This window comes from Lithobates pipiens, unplaced genomic scaffold, assembly GCF_037356315.1.
Source record: "Lithobates pipiens isolate NorthernLeopardFrog02 unplaced genomic scaffold, aLitPip1_a1.2 Scaffold_16, whole genome shotgun sequence".
Taxonomy (NCBI): Eukaryota; Metazoa; Chordata; class Amphibia; order Anura; family Ranidae; genus Lithobates; species Lithobates pipiens.
This window is the reverse complement of record NW_027507748.1, coordinates 570,563,030-570,583,061: the sequence shown is the minus strand read 5'-3', so window position 1 is coordinate 570,583,061 and position 20,032 is coordinate 570,563,030. Positions and strand designations below refer to the sequence as shown.

General features: G+C 42.2%; 1 protein-coding gene across 5 annotated transcripts in view; it reads left to right on the top strand.

The window, feature by feature from the left end:
* The window catches only part of SCN8A (sodium voltage-gated channel alpha subunit 8), a 323,320-nt gene that overhangs the window by 289,279 nt on the left and 14,009 nt on the right, over positions 1–20,032 (top strand). For all 5 annotated transcript variants that reach the window (XM_077483715.1, XM_077483713.1, XM_077483711.1 and 2 more), the window contains one exon: positions 1,393–1,497. In XM_077483715.1, coding sequence (XP_077339841.1) covers positions 1,393–1,497 — 105 coding nt within the window. The remainder of the gene's footprint in view (positions 1–1,392; positions 1,498–20,032) is intronic.

The following is a 20,032-nucleotide window of genomic DNA, read 5'->3' as shown; positions in this document are numbered from 1 at the left end:
TATCTAGGGGACAAAAAATACATTTTAGGGAGGCATTGCCTAGCTTTGGGTTTTTAGAATTGCAAATAACAAAGATTAGCATTTTGTGTTTGCTTTAAATGTTTTCATGCAGATTTGTTTGATGTTCAAACATTTACACAAGCTGGGTAGTAATAATGGTACACTGTACTGTGCACTGTAAGAATGGTATGATTCTCTAACTGAGCAAATCTGCCTTCCTATATTCAAGAGAATCAGTTTGCTCAACATTAGTTAGAACGTCTGATAGACAGTCTTATCACATGGGACAATACAGGACTCAGGGTTAAATTGTATGTCTGGACAAAAAAAAAAAAAAAAAAAGACACATATTTCATACATCTCTGCAAAACATATACATTTCCCCATATGTTGTGTCTTTAAAAATGCTGCAAGTACAGAAAAATACCAATCGATTCTGCCAGAAATCCAGTGAGCTCCTCACTTCCTTTCCTGCTGGAGTACAGAATACCTCCCCCTTATGACAAGTGGGTGGGGGATTCTGTAGTCTATAACAGCAGCTCACCAAAAAGAAGTTAGAAGCTTACAGGATTTCTGGCAAACCAACAGGCATTCTTCTGTTCTTGCAACCATTTGAAAGGGGATAAAACAAGAAAAGGTGTGCATGTATCGCTGGGATGTATTGAATATGTTTTTTCTTGTTGGCCTACATAAATTTTATTCCAGCAGTACTGCAGGTACATTCCCAAATTCCTTTTGTGGGCATGTCGGATATGATACTATTGACTTTGGTCAAGTTCTACATAATTGACTTAAATATCAGTGATGCAGAGTGTGAAATGATGTCAGAACATTTTTGTGCGAAATCGTCGCAAATTATCTATAATGACCCCATAGTTTATATGAAGCTAAATGATGAAGTTGCATATGCATAAAATTACAGATTCCTGGCTGTTTGCAAACGTCGGCCAGGGTTCTAGCCAATATTGCCAGTTTGTTCCTGCAAATCCAAAAGATCATCCGTAATAACTACTACTTATGTGCCACCTACTGCTTGGAACACCAGTGTGCTTATTCTACGCACATAACATATAGGCAATCATTTCAATTATATGGAGTACAAATGTCAAAATTCATGCAAAATGTCCAAATGGGGTTTTCCTATTTCTGACACACATGTCAAATTCCACAGAAACATGCATTGCAAAAACATTGTTTATTTTTTGCACAAGTATAAATGTCGCAATCTGCACTATTTTAATGTTGTACCACTGATCATTTATTGGGCCCAATTTGTTTTGTTTGGCAGGTAGTTGGGTTAGATTGGCACTAAAGTACTAGGGGGAAATCAGCGGTGGACTATTTCCCAAGTTTCCATATAGGTTATAACCAGTTTTGTGTTTTCCTCTCCACTTTGGAGGTCAGGATATCTTTATGACCGAAGAGCAGAAAAAATACTACAATGCTATGAAGAAACTGGGCTCGAAGAAACCTCAAAAACCCATCCCGAGGCCATTGGTAAGGCCCATTTGTTATTTATATGTTGTGTTATATGGGAGGGTGCCTTTTTGTGGGGTCTACTTCAAGTGAACACATTCATGATTTAATACAAGTAGTAGTATTTTTTTTGTGCTTTAACCACTTGCTTACTGGACACCTAAACCCCCCTCCTGACCAGACCAATTTTCAGCTTTTAGCGCTGTCACTCTATAAATGACAATTGTGCGGTCATACAACACTGTACCCAAATTAAGTTTGTATAATTTTTTTTCCACAAATAGAGCTTTCTTTTGGTGGTATTTGATCATCTCTGGATTTTTTATTTAAAAAATGTAAAATTACCGCATTTTTAAAATAAAAACAAAACCGTTTTCTATTTTGTTAATACATTTTGCAAACAGGTAATTTTGCTCCTTCATTGATGTACGCTGATGAGGCTACACTGATGGGCACTGTAGGCTGCACTGATGGACACCGATAGGCTGCATTGATGGGCACTGATAAGGCGGCACTGATGAGCACTAATAGGTGGCACTGGTGTCACTGATGAGGTGGCACTGGTTGGCATTGATAGATGGCATTGGTGGGCACTGAGAGGTGGCACTGATAGGTGGCACTGAAGGGCACTAATAGGTGGCACTGATGGGTGGCAGTGATGGGCACTGATTCGCACCACTGTTGGGCATTGATAGGTGGCACTGATTGCTGGCACTCATATACTGGTGGGCTCTGATTCATGGCACTGTGGGCACTGATTCATGGCACTAGCAGGCAGTACTGGTGGGCACGTATGAGGCAGCTTCGCCTCTTCCTCTTTGAAGGGACGATGTCCCTTAAACAGAAGCCGGTGAGCTTTTTTTTCTCCTCATGCTGTCAGCGTGAGAAGGAAAAAAACGTTTACCGATCTTCTTTCTACATCACGTGATCAGCTGGCATTGCCTGCTGACAGCTAATCACATAAAGGGCCGGGATTGGCCCCTCACTCGGATCTGTGATCACCCGAGTCTTATTTACTCAGTGATCACACCGCGCAAAGTGTGCGCCCTGCAAGGGGTGCGTGTGGAGCGTGCAAAGGGGAGGACGTTTATTGACGACCTCCCCGGCAAAGCAGATCCGCACTGTACCCGTCATTCAGCTATAGCGCAGATCTGAAGGGGTTAATTTAATAATGTTAACTATGGTGTATTTTATGGACCATAAATAGGTCTAAAGAAAGTGGTGTCACCTGATCCGATTAGGTGAGCTATAGTGGTGCATACAGTGCTGTGAAAAAGTATTTGCCCCTTTCTGTAATTTTTTTTTTTTGCATAGTTGTCTCACTTAAACGATTCAGATCATCAAACAGATTTTAATATTACAGATAACCCGACTAAATCCAAAATGCAGTTTTTAAATGATGATTTCATTCACTGAGGGAAAAAAGCCTGCCTGGGCCTATGTAAAAAAAAAAAAATGTTCATCCCTCTTTGCTAAATCATGAATGAACTTTGATTAACCACATTTTTTTGGACAACTGAGTTAAATTTCACTTGCCACACACAGGCCTAATTACTGCCAGACCTGTTGAATAAAGAATCACTTAAATAGAAGCTGTCTGACAAAGTGAAGCAAGCTACAAAGTCTAAAAAAGTAACACATCATGCCATGATCTAAAGAAATTCAAAAACAGATGAGAAACAAAGTAGTTAACATGTATCAGTCTGGAAAGGGTGTCAATGCAATTTCTAAGGTTTTTGGGACTCCAGTGAATCATGGTGAGAGCCATCCTCCAAATGGAGAAAACTTGGAACAGATGTGAACCTTGCCAGGAGTGGCCGGCTTACCAAACTTACTCCTAAAGCACATCCAGGAGGTCATAAAAGAACCCAAAACAACAATCTAAAGAACTGCAGGCCTCACTTGCCTCAGTTAAGGGCAGTGTTCATGATTCAACAATAAGAATGAGACTGGGCAAAAATGGCATCCATGGGAGAATTCCAAGGCGAAAGCCACTGCTGACCAAAAAGAACACAAATGCTTGTCTCACATTTGCCAAAAAAAACATCTTGATTATCCCCAAGACTTTTGGCAAATATTCTGTGGACTGATGAGATAAGTTGAACTTTTTGGAAGGTGTGCGTTCCGTTACATCTGATAACACAGCATTTCATAAAAAGAACATCATACCAACAGTCAAATATGGTGGTGGTAAAGTGATGGATCAGGACCTGAACAGTTTGCCATAACTGATGGAACCATGAATTCTGTGCTCTACAAGAAAATCCTGAAGGGGAATGTCCAACCATCAGTTTGTGACCTCAAGCGCACTTCAGATATGTAGCAGGACAAAGATCGGAAACACACTGACAAGTTCACCTCTAAATGGCTCAAAAAAAATTAAGGTTTTGGAGTGGCCTAGTCAAAGTCTTGACTTAAATCCAATTAAGATGCTGTGGCATGACCTTAAACCTGCTGTTCATGCTGGAAACCCCTCCAGTGTGGCTGAATTAAAAGAATTCTGCAAAACAGAGTGGGCAAAAATCCTTCCACAGCAATGTAAACAACTCTTTGCCCTTATCAGAAATGCTTCATTGCAGATGTTGCCGCCAAGGGTGGCACAACCAGTTATCAGCTTTTTTCCTTAATAAATAAAATCATAATTTTAAAAACTGCATTTTGTATTACTCGGTTTATCCTTGTGTAATAATAAAACTTGTTTGATCTAAATCATTTAAGTGTGACAAATATGCAACAAAATAAAAAATCAGGAGGAGAACAAATATCTGTTTCTCTGACAAAAAAAATCCTGATTACTCCACATCAATTTAATTGTTGTGCAAGAAGTAGAGGACATATTTGGTGTATCCCATAAAAAGGGAGTATAGCTACAGTGCCTTACAAAAGTATTCATCCCATTGGCATTTACCTGGAATTAACATGGATTGTTTGAGGATTTGTATCATTTAATCTACAGAACATGCCCACAACTTTGATTTTTTTTATTGTAGAGCCACCTTATCCAAGTCGCTTTGGATAAGTCTCTGTGAGCTTGCCACATCTTACCACTGGTATTTTTGCCCATTCCTCCTTGCAAAACTGCTCCAGCTCCTTCAAGTTGGATGGTTTGCGCTTGTGAACAGCAGTCTTTAAGTCTGACCACAGATATTCTATTGGATTGAGGTCTGGGCTTTAACTAGGCCATTCCAACACATTTACATGTTTCCCCTTAACCACTTAAGCCCGGATGGACGATTTTGCTGGCTAAAGATCAGAGCACTTTTTGCGACTCGCCACTGCTTGGCTTTAACTGACAATTGCATGGTTGTGCGATGTGGCCAAACAAAATTTATATCTTTTTTTTCCCACAAATAGGGCTTTCTTTTGGTGGTATTTGATCACCTCTGCGGTTTTATTTTTTTGCGCTATAAACACAAAATTTTGAAAAAAAAACGCATTATTTTTTGCTATAATAAATATCCCCCAAAAATATATAAAAAATATATTTTCCCTCGATTTAGGCCGATGCGTATTCTTCTACATATTCATACATAGTAATGGCGGCTATCAGCGATTTTTATCGTGACTGCAACATTATGGCGGACACATCGGACAATTTTGGTGCGATTTTGGGACCATTGACATTCATATCACGATCAGTGTGATTAAAATTGCATTGATTACTGTGTAAATGCGACTGGCAGTGAAGGGGATAACACTAGGTGGCGCTGTAGGGGTTAAGTGTGTCCTAGGGATGTGTTCTAACTGTAGGGGGGATGAGCTAGCTGTGACACATCACTGATCATAGCTCCCGATCACAGGGAGCTATGATAATAATAATAAATAATAATACATTTTATTTATAATGCACTTTCCATCAAAAGACTTCAAAGTGCTACATAATTACAATAAGAACAAACAAACCGCTTAATTTACAAAGCATTTGCTAAAAAGAAAAGTCTTCAACCCCTTTTTAAATTTTTCAGTAGACTGAGAAACCCTCAAACTATCAGGCAAAGCATTCCACAGACGTGGGGCAGCAGCACAAAAGGCCCTATCTCCCATGGTTTTCAACCTAGTTTTTGGAATCTCTAAACAATTCAAATTAGTTGAGCGAAGGGAACGCGGTAGATTTTGCAATCTAAGAAGTTCCTTAAGATAAGGTGGAGCTTGTCCATGTATGCATTGATGGACAAGAAGAGAGACCTTATACTCAATCCTTGTAGAGACCGGCAGCCAATGAAGAGATTTTAAAATTGGAGTGATATGCTCATGCTTCCGCACTCTCATTGGGATCCTCGCTGCAGAGTTTTGAACGTATTGCAACCTCTGCATGCTCTTTCTCAGAATCCCAATGAGAAGTGCGTTGCAATAATCCAGCCTGGAGGAGACAAAGGCATGAATCAACCTTTCAGCATCGGAAAAAGAAAGGATAGGACGAAGTTTAGAGATATTACGAAGGTGGTAGAAAGAAGTCTTGCATACTTGATTTATATGAGCTTCAAAAGTGAGTTGGGAATCCATTTTTACACCAAGATTAGTGACAACAGACGAAACCGGAATTTTAGAGCCTGAAAAGGCAATACTTGTTATCAGCGATGATTTCATCTGGTGAGACGTTCCAATCATAATAAACTCAGTTTTGGAGCTATTTCGTTGCAAGAAATGTTGTTCCATCCACTCCTTTATTTCCTCCAGACAGGCGGTAAGGACTGAAAGGGGCGACTGCACTGAAGGAGTTTCAGCTGCAGCTTTTACATAAAGCTGTGTATCGTCAGCATAACAATGGAAAGAAATATTATAACGATTTATAATATGGCCCAAGGGAGTAAGATATAGAGTAAATAAAATTGGGCCAAGCACTGACCCTTGGGGAACTCCGCAGGTAACCACTGCGGTTTAGATTTAAAATGACCCAATGTAGTTTGTTCAATCCTATCTGTAAGATATGACTCGAACCAACTGAAGGCTACATTTTTTAGTCCAACATTATAACGAAGACTATCTAAAAGAATGCCATGATCGACAGTGTCGAACGCAGCTGACAAATCCAACATAATAAGTAAAGACGGAGAACCGGCATCAGATGACATAAGAAGATCATTTGTAACCCGAACAAGAGCGGTCTTCGTACTATGAGCAAAACGAAAGCCTGATTGAAATTTTTCAAAAAGGCTGTTATGCTTGAGATGATCCTGAAGATGGCTTGCAACTGCTTTCTCAAGTACCTTAGATAAAAAGGGAATATTAGAAATAGGCCTATAATTAGAAAGGACTTCCGGATCAAAAGTGGATTTTTTAAGCACTGGTCTAATAACAGTACTTTTTAAAACGGAAGGAACATGGCCAGTTCGAAAAGAGTAATTAACAACAGCAGTAATCAATGGACTTAAAACTGAAACATAAGTTTTTACCAGTGGAGTTGGAAAAGGATCCAAGGAACAGGTTGTGGGCTTCATTCGCTTAACAATACCCTGTACCTCTTCCAACGACACCTCTGGTAAATGATCCATTTGTCGGGGCACAAAACAGTTTAAATGGACAGTTTGAGCCAAAGGACCAGACAGAGAGGAACGTATATGATCAATCTTGGATCTAAAAAAATCCATAAATTCATTATACCACTCTTCCGAAATAGCAGTAGTCGATGGCGAATTTGGCTTAAGCAGTTGATTTATAGTTGAAAAGAGCTGCTTAGAATTTCCTGAACTATTTCGTATAACTTTAGAATAGAACTGCGACCTAGCCTCCTTAAGGGACTGTGCATATAGATGTTGATGCTCCCGGTAAATTTGTTTATGGACAGTGAGGCCAGAGGCTCGAAAACGCTGTTCAAGAACCCCGCCCCACTGCCTTCATCTTACGAAGCTCATCTGTATACAACGGGGCTGAGTGAGTAAAAGTAACAGCTCTCGTTTTAAGTGGGGCATAAAAGTCCAACAGACTGCTAAGCTGGCTATTATAATATGCCACGGCATCATCAACAGAGCAAAATTGTGTAGATAGATGCTGAAAATCCGTTGCCAAAAGTTCAGGATTTATATTTTTTAAGTTTCTAAAACAAATGTCCCGCTTGGGCTTATAACAACTGGATGGTGATGTCAAATCTATTGAAATAGCCATATGGTCTGACACACCTTGGTCATACACCTGCAAATTAGTCAAAGGAGCAAAATTCGTAATGACCAAATCCAAGGTATGCCCCCTAGTATGTGTGGGGACATCAACGAGTTGTTTTAAATTAAAACAATCCAGCAGCTGAAGAAATTCAGCTGCGGGATGGCACGAAAGGGGTATCAACATGAATATTTAAATCTCCTAAAATAATAACATTTACATTTGATATACAAAAGGTTGTTAAAGAGGAAGTAAACCCTTTCAAACCACTTTGACCTACAGGTAAGCCTAGATTAAGGCTTACCTGTAGGTCCAAGCAATATCTCCTAAACCTATATGGTTTAGGAGATATTTGCCCGAAAATGGGCACCGCTGTCTACGGCGCATGCGCTGTAGACAGCGGCGCGCAGGCGCACTAAATGCGGCAAGTCCAAGAATGGATTTGCCTAATTTGTCGACTCCCGTGCGCATGCGCGGGAGTGACGTCATCGCGGCTTCGCCGAATGGCAGCGGCGGAGCTGCGAGACGCGACTCCCGTGCGCATGCGCGGGAGTGACGTCATCGCGGCTTCGCCGCTGTGATTCGTCGGAGCTGCGAGACGCCACCAGCAAGATGGATGCGGCGGACTACAGGGGACAGCGGCGACTTCGCTGGCTCCTGTGTCAGGTAAGTGACACATAATGAGCTACTATGCGATGCATAGTAGTCCATTATGCTTTACCTTTGCAGGGAAAAAAAGAGGAAGTAAACCCATCAGGGTTTACTTCCTCTTTAAAAGATTTGACAACTCAGCAGTAAATGATGAACTAAATTTTGGTGTCCTATAAACAAGAATGAACAACACAGGGAAAGGAATTTTACATTTAAAAGCAAGACATTCAAATGACACTAAATCTGGTACTAATTGCAAAGATAGCTCCAAATGGCTGCGATAGATAACTAGCAGACCCCCACCTCGCCCTGTGCTACGGGCTATTTCAAGATAACTATAACCTTTAGGACAGCTCTCGTTTAAAGAAGAAAAAATATTTGGCTAATGAGAAGTCTCTGTAATGAACAAAAAAATCCAAACCTTTATCCAGAATATGATCATGAATAAAACACGATTTGTTTGTAATAGATTGTGCATTTAAAAGTTCAATTTTGCTACTTGAAAACGCAACACATCTTCGCACCGGTCGCAACAGACTAAAATCCACCCCACGTTTCTCCTTCAACTGTCACTAGGCAGAACGGGGAGATGCTTGTTTACATTAGCATTTCCCTGTTCTTCCTCTCCGTGAGGCGATCGCAGGTATGCCCACGGACATCGAGTCCACGGGACCCATGGCCCGACTCGCGGAGGACTTGGCCGTCAGCGCGCACACGATGGCATGGCAACAAATTTAAAGTTACGTATAGGTACATCCATTTGCTCAGCCATGCCATTCTGCTGAAGTACATTGGTGTGCGCTGGTCGGGAACCTGTTATACCACTCAAGTGCTGCTTTAGCAGTGTGTTTGGGGTCAATGTCCTGCTGGAAGGTGAACCTCCGTCCTAGCCTCAAATCACACACAGGTTTTGCTCAAGAATATCCATGTATTTAGCACCATCCATCTTTCCCTCAACTCTGACCAGTTTTCCAGTCCCGACTGCTGAAAAACATCCCCACAGCATGATGTTGCCACCACCATGTTTCACTGTGGGGATGGTGTTCCTTGGGTAATGTGATGTGTTGGGTTTTGTGCCAGACATAGTGTTTTCTTTGATAGCCAAAAAGTTCAATTTTAGTCTCATCACACCAGAGCATCTTCCTCCATACATTTTGGGAGTCTCCCACGTGCCTTTTCGCAAACTCAAAACGTGCCATTTCGTTTTTTGCTGAAAGTAATGGCTTTCTTCTGGGCACTCTGCCTTAAAGCCCAACTCTATGGAGCGCACGGCTTATTGTCATACTATATACAGTGTGAGGGGGTTAGCTCAGTAGCGGGTGTGTGTGACCCCCTGGATGGGTTCACAACACAAAGTCAGGCACAGCAGACAGCAGTATGGGTGCAAAAAAACAAAAGATCCGCTTTATTTAGGCTACATGCAGTGATACATATAACAGCCAAACAAAATAAAACAAGAAAATAAATCCTGGTCAGCTTGACCTCTAACTACACACGTAGACTCCCTGTCTAACAACTGGGTGCAGCCTTGTGCTGTACCAGTCCCTGCCTTTGTTGTAAAGGTTTTGCCACACAGGCGTTAACTCACCGCACAGTACAGGTGACACACTCCCCAGTCTATACAACACAAAACTGGTTCCAGGATGGAGCATCTCCCTATGCATGCTGGGGTTTTTTGTAGAGGCCTTAATGAGCCCACTTACTTCAGCTGGGCTCATTAACTCTTCCCCTCTAATTGTAAAAGTCTGCATAAAGCCTGAATCTAGGACACACATATTTACCATCCTGGATACAACCAGGTGATTTTACCTGCCTGCTGCCACATACCCCCCCCTCTTGTTTCAACCTTGGGGTTGTAACACCAGCAGTCAGACACGCATGTATCCGAGACAAAGCATCCACATTCCCCATTTTAACACCAGGACGATGCTTAACTGTAAAGTTAAATTCCTGTAGGGCTAGGAACCACCCATTTACCCTTCTATTGGTCTCCTTGTTCTGAGCCATCCACTTTAAAGGAGCGTGATCAGTCACCAGGTCAAAGTGCCTACCTAGCAGATAGTACCGAAGGGAATCTAGAGCCCACTTCACTGCTAAACATTCCTTCTCAATCGTGGAGTAATTTACCTCATGGGACTTTAACTTCCTGCTGAGGTAAATGACTGGGTGCTCTTCCCCGTTCCAGACCTGGGATAACACTGCTCCTAACCCAACGTCTGATGCATCAGTTTGTACCACGAAGTCCTTAGAGAAGTCTGGTGAGTACAACACTGGCTGGCTACATAAGGCTGTTTTTAAGGACTGAAATGCTTCCTCAGCCTCTGGGGACCATTTAACCATAACCGACTCTTTCCCTTTTGTCAGGTTGGTGAGGGGCACAGCCTGAGAAGCAAAATGGGGAATGAATCGTCGATAATAGCCAGCGATTCCCAGAAAGGCTCGTACCTGTTTCTTGCTGTTGGGACGTGGCCAACTCTGTATGGCCTCGACTTTATTGACTTGGGGTTTTATCACCCCCCTCCCAATAGTGTACCCAAGATATTTGGCCTCCTCCTGTCCAATGGTACACTTCTTTGGATTGGCCGTAAACCCAGCTTCCCGGATAGAGTCTAGGACTGCTTGTACTTTTGGCAAATGTGAGACCCAGTCTGTGCTATGGATAATCACATCATCCAGGTAAGCTGCAGCATATTTCTGATGGGGCCTCAGAATCTTATCCATTTTCCGCTGGAATGTTGCCGGTGCATTCTGTAACCCAAACGGCATTCTCTTATATTGGAATGCCCCATCTGGGGTTACAAACGCAGTTTTCTCCTTGGCCGACTCGGCCAGGGGAATTTGCCAATACCCTTTGGTGAGATCAAGAGTTGTCATATATCGGGCTGTTCCCAGCCGGTCAATCAACTCATCTATACGTGGCATGGGGTAGGTGTCAAATTTTGTAACTTTATTTAATTGTCTAAAATCGTTACAAAACCGCCAGCTCCCATCAGGTTTGGGCACTAGTACGATAGGACTGGACCAGTCACTCTGGGACTCCTCTATCACACCCAATTCCAGCATCCTTTGAACCTCCCCACGTATTGCCTCCCGTCGGGCCTCTGGTATTCTATAAGGTTTTAGTTTTACCCTTTCTCCTGGCGGGGTGATAATGTCATGCTCTACGCCAGATGTTTGTCCCGGAAGCTCAGAGAAAATCTCTTTGTTACGAAGTACAAACTCTTTAACCTCCTGTTGTTGGGGTTTCGATAAGGTGTCTGCTATTCCAACCTCAGGAACTAAGCAATCAGGCTGTACTTGTGACAAAGTCTCTGCGACTAGGGATTCCCTATCCCTCCAGGCTTTCAGCAGATTGACGTGATAGATCTGCTCCGGCTTTCGCCTTCCTGGCTGTCTAACCCTGTAGTTCACCTCACTAATTTTTTCAATTACTTCATATGGACCTTGCCATTTGGCCAGAAATTTGCTTTCAACCGTAGGGACTAGTACCAAGACCCTATCCCCGGGGAAAAAGTACGGGTCTTGGCCCCACGGTTGTACACTCTCTGCTGTGCTAACTGCGCTTGGGTTAAATGTTCATTTACAATTGGCATTACCTGTGCAATTCTATCTTGCATCAGGGCGACATGCTCAATCACACTCCTGTGAGGAGAACTCTCATTTTCCCAAGTTTCCTTGGCGATATCCAGCAGCCCTCTTGGGTGTCTCCCATAGAGCAACTCGAAGGGTGAGAAACCCGTAGAGGATTGGGGTACCTCCCTAATGGCAAACATCAGATAGGGTATTAGACAATCCCAATTCTTTCCATCTCTATCCACCACCTTCTTTAACATTTGTTTTAGGGTTTTGTTGAATCTTTCAACCAACCCATCTGTTTGGGGGTGATACACAGATGTACGCAATTGCTTCACTTTGTACAACTTGCATAATTCTTTCATAACCCGGGACATAAAGGGTGTACCTTGGTCCGTAAGCAGTTCCTTACAAATACCCACGCGGCTAAAAACAAGGGATAGCTCTTTGGCTATGGTTTTGGCCGAGGTATTTCGGAGAGGAATTGCTTCCGGATAACGGGTGGCATAGTCCAATATAACCAAAATGTACTGATGCCCCCAGCAGACTTCATTATCGGACCTACCAAATCCATTGCGATCCTCTCAAAGGGGACCTCAATGATAGGAAGAGGTACCAGTGGGTTACGGAAATGTGGCATAGGTGCCGACTTCTGACACACAGGGCAGGAGGAACAATACTTTTCTATTACCTTCATGACCCCAGGCCAATAGAATCTCTGCAATACCCTCTCTCTGGTTTTCTCTGTCCCCAGATGACCTCCCAGAATGTGTCCATGAGCCAATTCTAACACCAACTTCTTGTAAGGTTTGGGCACTACAAGTTGCTCAATGGTTTCTTCTGCCCTTTGAGCCACTCGATATAGCAGGTCCTTTTCCATAGTGAAGTAAGGACAAGGGCAAGTCTTATCTGGGTTCACTAACTCGCCATCTATTTTCACCACATTTTCCCGTGCCTTTATTAGGGTGGGGTCTTTTAACTGTTCTGTGGCAAAATTTTCCCTGTGAACCTCAAGATCCGAAAACTCCACAGACGGCATGTTTTCATCTGAGGATGTTGGCTCCTCCCCAGTTTCTCGAGTTTCCCCCGCCAATACCGACAAGGGAAATTCAGGAGAGTCCTCACCACTCCCAGAGGAATTCTGGTCATCTTCCTGGTTTATAGGGGCACCAATGGGGGCCTCAGGACAATCCCAGAGTTCCCAGAATTTTGGAAAATCCCTTCCCACAATAGCATCATGTGGTAAGTGAGACACTAACCCCACCTGATGAGAGAGGTTACCTTTGGGGGTCTCAAAAAACACTGAAGTTACAGGATACTCTCGGGTGTCCCCATGCACACAAATAACAGCCACCCTGTTCTTCCCAGAGACCTCTGTAGTAACTAATTCAGCTTTTATCAATGTTACCAGGCTACCTGAATCTAGCAACACATCAACATGTCTACCATTAATACACATTTTACATAAATGTTTCTCAGGTCCCCGAATGGCAGTGCATGCAACTGTCGCAAACAGCGACTGACGTCTCTCCCTTATAAAGTCACATTGCATAGGCTCATCCACAACGGGGCAATTGGCTGCAATATGTCCCTCTTGGCGGCAGCGGTAGCAAATAATCTTTTTCGCTGCCTCTTGCAGCATGGGCTTCCTGGGCTGCTCCCGCCAGACCTTAGGTAGAACTCCCACCCTCTCACTCTCTCCACCCTCACCCCTTGGAGTCATCTTACCCGCCACTGGGGATGATCTGGTCTTAGGGGGGAAAGTCCGTGAGTCCCTGGAAGAGGTGGTCAAGTTCTCTGTAGCCAAGTACCTCTCAACCAGATCCACAAGTTTATCTGCATTTTCTGGGTCTCCATGGCTTACCCATTTTTGGATGGCAGTAGGAAGAGCTCTCAGGAAACGATCCATAACCACACGTTCCACAATGTTTGGTGCGGTCAAAATATCTGGCTGCAGCCACTTCCTGCTCAGGTGAATGAGATCATACATTTGAGACCTGGGAGGTTTTCCAACCTGAAAAGTCCAGTTATGCACACGCTGAGCCCGGACTGCCAGGGTGACACCCAGCCGTGCCAATATTTCTGCTTTTAGCATCACATAGTCTTTTGCTTGTTCAGGCTCTAGGTCATAATAAGCTTTCTGCAATTCCCCAGTTAACAGAGGGGCCACCAGTCCAGCCCATTGCTCCTTAGGCCACTTTTCCCTTTCAGCAGTCCTTTCAAATGTGGTCAAAAACACCTCCGGATCATCCTCTCCAGTCATTTTTGTCAGTAAACGGCTCACACCAAAGGATGCGGTATTATTGTACCCACTTGCTTCATTGGTCTGCGGACGTTGCTGTATCAATGTCTCTATTTGCTGTTGAAAATTCTGCTCTTGCTTCTGCAACAGGTCTATGAAGCGGGCTTCAGATCGCTGCTGGGCTTGTTGCTGAGCTTCCAAACTCTGCTGCAAAGTTGCATTTGTCTGCTGCTGATTTGCATTTCCCTGCTGCTGGGCGGCAAGGCTCTGTTGTTGAGCTGCAAGGCTCTTTTGTAAACCTGCATTTGTTTGCTGCTGGTTTGCATTTGCTAGAGCCAGCTGTCTCAGTATCTCCTCCATGCTGGCCTTAACAAAAAAAAAAAAAAAAACTGCCAAAATTCTCCACCAACTGTGAGGGGGTTAGCTCAGTAGCGGGTGTGTGTGACCCCCTGGATGGGTTCACAACACAAAGTCAGGCACAACAGACAGCGGTATAGGTGCAAAAAAACAAAAGATCCGGTTTATTTAGGCTACATGCAGTGATACATATAACAGCCAAACAAAATAAAACAAGAAAATAAATCCTGGTCAGCTTGACCTCTAACTACACGCGTAGACTCCCTGTCTAACAACTGGGTGCAGCCTTGTGCTGTACCAGTCCCTGCCTTTGTTGTAAAGGTTTTGCCACACAGGCGTTAACTCACCGCACAGTACAGGTGACACACTCCCCAGTCTATACAACACAAAACTGGTTCCAGGATGGAGCATCTCCCTATGCATGCTGGGGTTTTTTGTAGAGGCCTTAATGAGCCCACTTACTTCAGCTGGGCTCATTAACTCTTCCCCTCTAATTGTAAAAGTCTGCATAAAGCCTGAATCTAGGACACACATATTTACCATCCTGGATACAACCAGGTGATTTTACCTGCCTGCTGCCACAACAGATACTCCAGTCTCCTCCAGGTCTCTGTGCTGCCTCTCTGATTAATGCCCTGCTTGCCCGGTCCATGAGTTTTGGTGTGCAGCCGTCTCTTGGCAGGTTTGCTGTTGTGCCATGTTCTTTCTATTTGCACCAGAGCTTTGCACCAGAGCTTTTTATGGGCTTCATAACAAAGGGGGTGAATACATACGTACATGCCAATTATCGATTTTTTATTTCTGAAAAATAGTTTTATGTATATATTTTTCAAATTTTACTTTACCAACTTAGACTATTGTATTCTGATCCATCACATATAATTTAGATTTTAAAAAATGAAGTAAAGACTGTAATGTAACAAAATAGATAAAAAGCTAAGGGGGGTGAATACTTTTGCAAGACACTGTATGCTACTTAGTTCAAAACATTAGGCAACCAGCTAAAAACACAGATAAAGCACATATAGAAGAGCTGCTTTACCCGTCAAAGGATTCTATTTTTTCCAAGGGCAGGGGCAGCTTGCAGAGTACCTGGAGAGAACACTATACAGATACTGCTTCAGGTAAGGTGGCAAATTAGTATTTTTCTTCAGCACAACAGGGATGCCAGCCCAGCCCGTTCGCTGTCCACAAATAAGAGAAAAATATCCAGACAGCTGGACTCCCTTTAACTTCAGGCAACTCTTTATTATATCATATACAGTACATTAACGCCGCAACAGTGCAATGTACACACGGGAGAAAGGGAGAATGGTGCTCCTTCACACCTGAGCTGCCCTCTGATCAATGCACCTGTTACCCCTACACAGGCATACCACACAGGTGCAAATAATTAACAAACAAAGAAAAAACAAAAACTATAACCAAATTCTAAAAATTACTACAGCATTAGCAAACCTAAAAACATGTAAATAATTGTAAAGCCCCAATGGGACATTGGTTCTACTGTTTCTATAGTTATACAGTATATGTTTTTCCTCAAAGAAGTTTATTGAAAATGATTGTGAAAATTACAAATGACACATATTGTAAGCTTGTACAAAGTACTAAACCATGGAGCAGTACTACAAGAAAATACTGATCAATTAACAACAGTTTAGCTTAAATCCATATATAGCATACAGAATAAGGCAAAAAGAGAAAAAGAAGGGAAAAACAACATATCAAAACCATTGTTGTCCGGTTAAGCGAACAATCGATTAAGTTAGCACGTGCCTATATTAATGGACTACAAAAGTAGATAGCCTAGACGCCCCAAGGGGAGATAACCTATATTTCAAAGTTAACTGTGGGATTCTGCAATTATTACCTGGAATACAGGAGACAGAAGCCTATGTAGCATATCCTGTTTCAGGCAAAAGCTCAGGTCAGGTGTGTGTGCGGATACACAGGCACAATGGGATGTATCTATAGGTGGTCAACCGCAGCTATGTCCAGTCTCCAGGCAAGCCATCCACCCCAAGGGGGAGCACACTGTGGATGGGAAGGTACTATCAATCGAATAGAGTTGTTCATTTGGAGACTTGACATAGTTGAAGAAGTAGGTCAAACCAAATCATAATCCAATGGACGCATCTAAGTTTTGCTTTGTTAACATAAGTAAAAAGCTTTTTCCCATAGAAGCATGATGAAGGATATGACCCTTCGATTCAAGTGGAGATAAAGTGTAAGGGAGAGTGGGGAAGGGGGCTAAGCCTTCTAGAGGAGAGGATGGGGTAAGGGTATGAGCAGGGAGCAACAAGGAGGGGTAAAGGGAAGACTAAACCTGAGCAGTAATTTCATGTCATCTATCTCAGCCTTACATCAAGGCGGCCATAAGGTGATAGTGGAAGTTTGGTTCATGGAAGCTTTAAAATGTATCCAACAGGCCCAAGTGTTGGTGAATGTAGAATGTCTGTCATGTGCCTGGTGAACCAGTCTTTCCATTTCTTCCGTTCTGTTAATTTGTCTATACCATTCCTCAATAGTCGGAGGTGTTGTGGATCTCCAGTGTCTGGGGATACATTGGGTAGCCGCGTTAATCATGTGTAAAAGTAGTGATTTCCAATAAGTTCTTTTCGATAGGGGTGTGTGATGCAGTAGGTATTGAGCTGGGGAGAATTCTGGGTGGTGTGTAGTGACTTTGATTATGGTACGATGGACCTCTCTCCAGTATGGTTGGAGTAACGGACAATCCCAACAAATATGCAGGAAGGAACAGGGCAGCTTGGCATCTCCAGCATGTTGGGGGAACCTCTGAGAAAATTTTATGTACTTTGTCAGGAGTGCGGTACCATCTGGAATAGATCTTGTATCTATTTTCTTGCACCGACACATTAAGTGTGCCCTTGTGTGTATGTTCGTAGATCATACTCCAGTTATCATCAGTCAATGTGGTCGTTAGGTCCTTTTCCCAGAGCTGTAGAGTAGGCTTATGTGGTGAGATGTCAGAGCTCAATAGTTTTGTAATAAGCGAGATCAAGTGTTTTTGGGGTTCCGAGCTATTACATAATGTTTCGAAGGGGGTTAGATGCCATTGTGAAAGTGGTTTCGCTGAAGTCAGAAAGTGTCTGATTTGGAGAAATTTAAAGAACGGGAGGCTTAAATTTGGAAATTTAGCAACCATTGCGGGATACAGTATATGTTTAATGAACTAACCGTTCATTTTATCAGAGCTGCTGGAATTCTAGTTTGAAGGGAGAAAATCCAGACAACCTCTTGTTTATACAAGAGTCTAAAGGAGTCAACACCTTCTCAATTCCTTGGATTTGCAAGGCTGAAAGGTTCCACTATTTTGTATACTTTATTATAGTCCAGGCTATATGGCATAGAAAACACTGGTGTTTTTCTGTAATAGCTGGCCTCTCTGTGCTGTTCTGGCTATATTTGTGGCTATTTTCAATATGGGCTCAGAGTTTCCCCATTGCCTGACTAAACCGCTCGTACATGCATGCAGCTTTCTTTATCAAAATCTTTTTTGTCGCAACAAATCCTGCGAAGCCTGAGAAATTGACCCACTGGTATGCCACTACTAGTATGGTCAGGGTATCCAGAGTCAGTTCCCAGGACTGTGTTATTAGAGAGGGGATTTCTATACAGGCCAGAAGAGATCTGCTCTATTTCCCCTTAAGAACCACATCAAGGAAAGGTCCCGAATCCTAACTCTGATGTCCAGTGAACTTAAGATTTAAAGGGTTATCATTCAGATCTGCAAAACTCCACAGACCACCAGCCAACACAAATATTAAGTCATCAAAAAAGCAATGATAACATTTAATGTGCGTCCTAAAAGGGTTCATACCTCCAAAGATGTGGGTCCTCTCCCATCAACTTATATAAAGGTTGTCTAGAGAGGGTAAAAAATGAGCGCCCATAGCTGCCCTGCATGTCTGGAGGTAGAAGTCCCTGTCAAAAGTAAAAAAGTTTTGCATCAACAAATATTCTAAGCACTCCAAGATGTACTCTCTGTGGATCAAAGTGTAATCACTGTGATGGTCCAGATAAAAAAGATACAGCCCTCAAGCCCAAATAATGGGGTATTGAAGAGTATAAGCTGGACACATCACATATTCCCCTTCTCCCAGGCCAAATCCTGACATATTTTTAACAGTGGTTTTGTATCTTAGATAGCTAGGGAGTTCTTTTACTTGGGGCTGAAGTTGGTAATCCACCCAATAATCGGATGCATTCATTCAAAGAGCCTATTCCACCTACTATAGACCTAACCCCTTGTGGATTTTAGGAAGGTAATAGAAGACTGGGGTAATTGGTGTGGATGGAATCAAGGCTTCACCGTCCTGTTTAGAAAGGACCCCTAAGTTAACACCTTTCTGTATGACTGTGGTCAGGGCACTTTTAAACTTTATTGTGGGATTTGCTTTTAATTTAGCATATGTCTGTTCATCAGACAATTGCCTGGTGGCTTCAGCTTTACATTTGCAGATTTTTGAACTACCACCAGACCACCCTTATCCAAATATTTAATGACTATATCAGTGTCAGGAAGCATGTTTGAATGATTAATTAAGTCAGCAATATTGATTGTTTAATTGATCAGTGTATAACAGTACCTCCAATACAAAAATTAATTATTAAAAATAATTAAGCTGACCATTTAATTGTCCCTGAGATTCCCTCCTCTATGTAGATATTTTTTAAGAAAAAGTACAATTATGTGAAAGTATGGACAATGAAACTAGAAAAATAAATTAGGATTTATTTTACAATTGAGTCACTTAGCAAACACAAATAAAAGTAGAACAATTTATTCCCCAACTTACCACGCTAAAACATATGTAGTCACTAGATTAAATCAAAACATAAAGCTCCTCTCGTAGATCCCCTAACTGATTATAACTAAACCTGGCAGATAATCTCCATTTGTTATATCTATTATTATATCTGTAATTTCACTGCAGCCAGATTAAAGGGCAGAGTCCATCTATGAGTTATGTCAATACGGCTGAAATATAATAATCAAATCCCTAGGTGTTAGGGTATCATGAGGAGAATATCAAATGAAATAGTAAAAACTATTGCAACTGGAAAATGAATTCAACAAAACAAGAATCATAAAATTATAGCACACTGTTGGTTGCCGACCAACTCTTCAAAATCATTATCGATGGGTGAAGCTGGATCAAGCAAGATGGAGTCTGTCTTTGGAGATGGATGATAACTGTCTTTTCTGGGGGATCTTCTGTGTATGGTGAAAGATGTCTCTATGATGGAATATGTGTCGCGCTCTTATTTTTCAACCAAAAACTATTTTAACCTAGGGTTGTAAATGTTTACTCACTTCTAAATCTAAATCTAAATCTATCAATTAACCATTTGCTTGCATAATAAATAACTTACTTGACCATTAAATGGCACTCTAAAGCCCCATACACACTATCAGTTTTTCCTTCAGGTTTACCAAAACCATGTAGTGCAAAGGCCTGCCTGATTGCATACAAATTGAAACTCCTAAGGTTTGACCTCATATTATATATGGTTTTGGTAAACCTGAAGGAAAAACTGATAGTGTGTATGGGGCTTAAGATTAGAAATCCCTATAGGTTTTTGGGAAAAAAGGGATTTATTGGATCTCATGTT